General features: G+C 44.3%; 1 protein-coding gene across 1 annotated transcript in view; it reads left to right on the forward strand.

Annotated features, from left to right (window-relative positions):
• Positions 1-5,094, forward strand: part of T265_00750 (hypothetical protein) — a gene marked incomplete at both ends in the record, with an annotated part of 19,108 nt that extends 14,014 nt beyond the window's left edge. Inside the window, 3 exons of the mRNA XM_009164599.1 lie at positions 804-1,002; positions 2,457-2,590; positions 4,760-5,094. Of these exons, the coding sequence (XP_009162863.1) occupies positions 804-1,002; positions 2,457-2,590; positions 4,760-4,865 (439 nt within the window). The remainder of the gene's footprint in view (positions 1-803; positions 1,003-2,456; positions 2,591-4,759) is intronic.
• Positions 5,095-6,480: the final 1,386 nt, after the last annotated feature.

Below are 6,480 nucleotides of genomic sequence, written 5' to 3' on the forward strand. Positions count from 1 at the left end.
TAATGTTCAGCTAAGGTGTCTGATGGCAGCTCGACTGCACCGCAGCATGAAATATCGATTGCGGTTTGTCTTCAAACAACTCGATTATCCAGTCCAAGCTTCCAACTCCGACTCTGCAGTCTCTTAGCATTCACTACTTCGAGGTGCTTTCATCCAGCAATTCCATTAGGTCTTTGCCAAAAACCGTCTCGTTCCTACTTGGAATCATCGGCAGTGCGCATCGCGTGATTCTTTAGAGATATTCGTAATTTACTCTCCTCACTACTCACAAACTACGAGGTGAGTGCCAGTCCTCGTTATGCTGGGTTTCAGTGGGTGTGACAACTAGCCATATGTAGACATTTCCATATTTTGACGTTATCATGAGGATTTACTTTTTATGCAAGGATATGAAGACAACCGACCATAGAACTCAGGAAAACGAGACAGTGAATGCCAATGGACAGCAGACTAACTCCAAGAAGGATCCACTGTACCCGACAGACTGATGGCATTTTAACCTTGAGTAAACTTCTGATTTCATTTTCCATTACAAATAAGCTCAAGCAGTTGAGCGAATACTTGAATGGCACACACAACAAGTGTTTTTTCACGTGAACTCTTTGACTCATGTATTATTTGGTTATTGCACACAACCCGGGCTTTAATCTGTTGCACGGAAGGACCACTTCATCTAGGTACCGCGAGTGGTCTCGGTTGAGAAGACCGTTTTATTTTGATGCTTCTGACGAAACTCTGCCTGATGCGTGAGCATCATTCTGAACTGTGCATATACTACATGGTATTCCTTATTTTCAATTTAGATATGGGATTCACATCAGCAATAACAGTTACTACTTTTGTTACGACCCTCCAAAAATCGCGGTAATGTTTGAATATATTCGGAACTGGCCGGACAATCCTGGTCCTGCAGGTTATCCCCAGCAACTCGGCCGATTTCGGATTGTCAACATTCGTGATTTGACCACAGGCTTTGACGATAATTATCCGGACAAGAAAGCAGTAAGTGGTATGCACTACTCATTGTGTTTTTATGTGATATAGTTCAAATCGGTTCCCTCTTGATTCCTGACCGATCAGTTCTAACAGCCTGTGGGAGCCAACTGTGACAGTTCTATCTGTTATGTACGCCATTTGTGTTGGTCATTCTCACTCTGTCCATTAGCAGGTACCCTATAATTCACACGTTCAGTTAGCTTGATATCGTAGACCCTTGTCATATGGTCTGAACTCGCTAGTGTGAGAAATCGCTCTGCATTTTAAATGGTCCTCTTTGCTTGCGCACCCTTTACTGATCTTTTTTTAATGTTATGAATACGCGGCGAGTGGCTCGGATTCCTGTCTCAGCGTTCTCTCCCTCTCTCTCCCACATTATTCCATATCAGTGTTCTTTTCTGTTTCATGTCAGTCGTAGTTCTAAACTACATCCACTACATTCGGCGTTGCCGGCAGCGAGACACAACCGTTTACTGTCCTCGAGGTTCATGAATTCAAAGGAATGTGGACATTTGTCACCCAGGTTGAAGCCATTCGTCTGTTTTGTACTCTGATTTTGACAGAAATGGGACTGACTGGAAGCGCCCCACTTATAGACTCTATATGGCATCCGATTCGCAAAAAAAATTAACCATTTTCGCCCAGTTTTGTAGATCTATCCACCCCCATTTATTCAAGTGCGTAATTGTGTGGGAGAATAGGAATCCATGCAGCTCAGTTTTATGTAGTCTGTCCAGTAAATAGGAGGTCCTTACGTGCACCCCGGTTGGGTTCGTTTACTTATTGGTTCAGTTCAGCTTTTCAAGTACAAACCGTACACCAAAGTAAGTCGGTTTCAGTGCTACAGTTTTATCATCATCGACAGCGTAACAGCTTTGCTGCCGTACGACCATGATTCATTTGAAAGCCTTATTGTGAAGAAAAGAGTAAAAACAGATGGGGAACGGACTTTGTGCTAGCCTACTTTAATCTTCTCTAGGTGCCTACACCCCCAGAAATATGGATAGAAACTGAAAAAGGTCTGGGCAAATAGCCAATAAAAATTTCCAACCACCCAGAAGACTAATCACAGTCAAAGCTAGTCATTCGTCCTAGAGTTCTAAATAAACGCGAGTGCGGCATTACTCAACGCCTCCACAACAAAGCAGCGCCAGTCTGCTACGTCCGGATAATGTCACCTCGACTAGTGACGCAACATTTACAACCAAATTGCCAAATTCAGCTAACAGAACACCAACTACTAATTCGGTTGTTGATTGTCCGAGCAAGAAGCGTTTTTTCCGGTTTTTTAGCATGTTTCTTCTTTTGTAGCACGAATTGTTTTTTGTTGGTCGTCACTATATCTCGCGCAGCTGTTGACATCTACCGCACCTGTCTTGAGGCGCTACCATAATTTATTTTTCCAAGTATATGTTCTTCTCATTGTTTTTTCCATTATATCCTCTCTTGACTCACTGCAGCGTCTTCCAGTCAGTAAATCTAGTCAACTGATTACTTTCACCTTCGACAACGACGTCAGCCTGACCATCCGTACCAGTGGGACGGAGCCCAAGATCAAATACTACTCGGAGCTGCGTGCAAAGCCAGGGAGCTCGTAAGTCCGTTTCACCCGAACACTTCCGCTATGGCCAAAGGCCGACAATGTGTATAGTTCCTTCAGAGAAACCGACCAATCAGAAAACACGGTTGTCAACGAACCGGTAGTCATGCTCACCGTAACCATCATTGATAGCCCATGGAACCGAGTAGACCTCATATGTACTCACGGAAAATACACGAACATCCACGCGCACTTCACGCACGTCGCATGCCGGTGTAACACCTGTATTTAAGTCGTTCACCTCGACTGGACATCGCTTCGTTTCCGTTCGTCTAGATTCATTCCACGGTATACGCTAGTAATTGTGCCAGCTACACGTTACTGTTGTGCCCACAGTGAATGAATGGATCGATCATCAGGCTAGGGTACTTGTCTTCCAAAGTCACACTTCTGCAGACCATAACAGTATGTTTTTTTGGTCAAGGAAGCATTAAACAGCTACGTGAATTTGGCCTGTGCTTCTACCGGATACGGCCAGGTCACATTGTACAGCCTGCTGCTCGTGCGCAAACAGTATCGGTCAGGTTGTAACGTTGGCCAGTGTGACATGATGGTTCCTTGTGTCTGGGGATATCAAGGTAAATAGTGGGCCGCAGGCTTCAGTAATTGATTGCCAATGAAAGCTGACTTGGGAAATGGAGACCTGGGTATAGCAATACTTGAGATGGTAGTACATAACTAAATCCCTCAAGGCCCATTGGCTCATTTCGATGGCTGAGTCCATCGGGTGGAGGGGGTGGGTTGATGTCACCGGACTTAGCTAGTACCGTTGTTCTGAGGTACACTTTACAGTATAAATGGCTACAACGTCGGCTCCTTGTCTTGCTGCGCGCAGACGAAAGAGCTCACATTAACCTATGGTGAGATGGTCGACTGATTCACATGTGAGAACCTGTTTAATGTGTCCTGAACTCCTTCACTTACTAGTGCGTGTTATGTGGTGCCTCAAGATTGAAGAAGGCTTTCAATGAAAAGTCCGAAATACTACTCACCAGGTCGAATTCTTGTACTTGCATGCAGCTGACCTCCTTACATCATATCAGTAGTTGGCGGTCTGTGTACATTTTTGGACAAATAGTGCACTTGCCTGTCCATGTGCCCGCTACTTCGGACACAACACAAACATGGTCCCAGCAACTCTCTGTACGTAATATCCCACACCCAGTGGAGAATCACGACCCTAGCACACCTCTCCCTACCCCGAGATGGCAGTTCATAGACCATGCTTTCCGACAGCTTCAAGCTTTTCGCTTCCTGAATAGAGCCTTTTTATCCTTTACCGTTTTGGGTTAATACGTCTCTATTCTTTTTATAAGATGTCCGAGTAAAATTCTCGAGATTGCCTGACAGTAATCTACGGATGTTGGGCTTCAAACAAGAGTGTTCCAAAAGCTAATCACTCCCAGGCGTCAAACTCGAAAGCCCCCAAGATTTCTCAAGGTACCACCGAATCACCTGGCACAGAATGTCTGGATGTATTAACATGGAGAATGCATAGTATTGATTCTCGACCTGAATTGGCCTGGTAAACTTGGTAGCAACATGTACATGCTCCACGTCTCAATTCCACAACTATGAGCTAACAGCAAGTTGGCGTGTTTCTGTAAATTTATCCTCGTTTGTCTTTCCTAACCACGGAACTAGTCTGTGAAAGTGTGAAGCGCCGATGGCTCACTATTCGTTTGTACAGCTGCGGCTCGGTTTATAATGCATGGCCTATCCCAGGTTCATCTCACAGTTTCTATAATCCGTTTCCATAACAAGGTTGCTTCTTGAGTCACTGCCAAGAACATTTCTCAGTTCACTGATGAACAAGGTTGCTCTTCCAAGTCTCCAAGTTTTGAAGTTTTTAGAGGTACATGACAATCGAATTACCCCTCTAAACGCCGTACTCAGCAACCGTAATTTAACCACCGGCGATCATGGTTCTTAGAGGCTCTGGTTTCATAACCGAAATCTTGAAACGAAATGGATCGCTGCCGACAGACCAACTACAGATTTTTCCACCACCCCTTTGTTTAGCAAGTTTTTTTTGTGTCAAAGCAAAACAAGCTTGTGGGAAAACCTTTCAAGACGTAGCACTTGTCCGTCGTTCTGGAAGGCAGATCCCATTGTATGTATTCTATGTAATCAACTCTATTTCTATTTTCAAAACCCTTACAGGTATTCCGAACAAGCGCTTGCAGCCGAACTGGAAGAGCTGATTGGCCTTGTGGTAAAAGAGTTCTACAGACCAGAAGTCTATGGATTCGTAGCTCGTTCTTCATGATTCTGCACTTCTCCGATGGCCACATCGTATCATCAGTTGTGTTCACCGTTTTTAACACGTGTTTCCCTATCTTACTCAAGGATAATTTACCATGGGTTCCTTTTACTAACTTACTCCGACTGTGCTCTACCCTGTTAGGCTATTTTTTTTATACCGATTCAGACCCAAACTTGGTCTCATTTCCTCGAATTCCTTGTTTTCATCGTCTGTGTAATACACTTTTTGGTCATTTGTGTGATTTGACAAAAGTGGTGGTGGCCTTACCCAAAACATTGCGATTCCCGGATCAGTTTGAACAAGGCAGTAGAAATAACAATATTCTAGGATCCGTTCATTTCCAACTGTCTTGTCTGCCACAGTGTGTGTAAAGATGACGCAAAGTGCAATGCTGTATCGTTTATATGGAACTAAAATGTAACGCTACCACTCAGTGACAAATCCCCATGATTAAGTCGCCAACCAATCGGGAAAAAATCTATTCGAGGTTGGTCCATGGCGAAATTAGTGTCTTTTTGAATCATTATAGATAGTTCAACCTGTGGCAACTTGGAATCTGAGTTCAACAAACTTGTATCCGACTTCCTGCCATATTCAAAGTACAGTCTGTCCAACGAGGTTCTGTGCCATCCGAAGGGCTTTAGAAGTTGGAAGGCAACTCCCGTTGTTCCTGTGTGTTAAGTGGAGCCTGTGAATTGAAGCCCACGAATTTGAGTCTGCCTCAGTTTTTTTTTAACTACGAAACACACGCCGGCCGGGTAAACTAGTGGCGTACGGCGTCAGGATGTATATTTTTTAATTTGAATAAATGATAGGATGCTATTCATTGACTGGACCTATTCAGTCCTGCAATGGTATGCGAAACCTTATAAGCCTCACTAGTTTCCTTGATTTCCTGAGCACCGGTTGGGCTAGATTGGGGATGCAGATTTTTACGGGGTCGCTCACTGTTTCCTGCAATGCGCACCTACCTACCCCTCCCCCCAAATCATCGGTGAACGAAACTGCGGCAGCTACAACCACAGTACGACGAGTACGCGGTTATTACAGCTGACAATGGTGATGATGATACAGCTCACTGTTTCTGATTTTGCGACTATTTTTATTTGGTGTGCACATAGCTCATGTTCCCGAAGTGGAGGGTACAGAACATAATCAATGCCGCTACGTTCATTAGTCGATAGATACTTTGAAATGCATTAGATCAGTTCTTCAAAATCCAAAACCAGTACTGGCTGACGGATTATGCTCTTGAAAAGAGTCACAGAATAGATCCTTTGGATTGATGGCGCACGAAACTTCGTTGTCTTTGAAGAGTGTTGGCGTTATATGCAACAATGACGGTGCTGCAATTAGGAACGAATGCACACCAACTCGATAAGGATTTGCCTGGCCGATATTTGGTCAAATGGGACGGCGGATGCACTCACAATTTGAAGGAAGTGAAAAGCAAAAGTTGCTCATAACAGTTTCCTCCAATGTGGACTGCTCGATTTGCGTTTAACTGTCAGGCGTGCCAACAGGTTCTCTACGTTCGGAACACCTGTGTGAGGATGGCGTCTTGGTCGACCAGATTGACTAGCGAATAGTCATACCAGATCACAAGTGGACGAAAGTG

Source organism: Opisthorchis viverrini (genome assembly GCF_000715545.1).
Source record: "Opisthorchis viverrini unplaced genomic scaffold opera_v5_7, whole genome shotgun sequence".
In the NCBI taxonomy this organism is placed as follows: Eukaryota; Metazoa; Platyhelminthes; class Trematoda; order Opisthorchiida; family Opisthorchiidae; genus Opisthorchis; species Opisthorchis viverrini.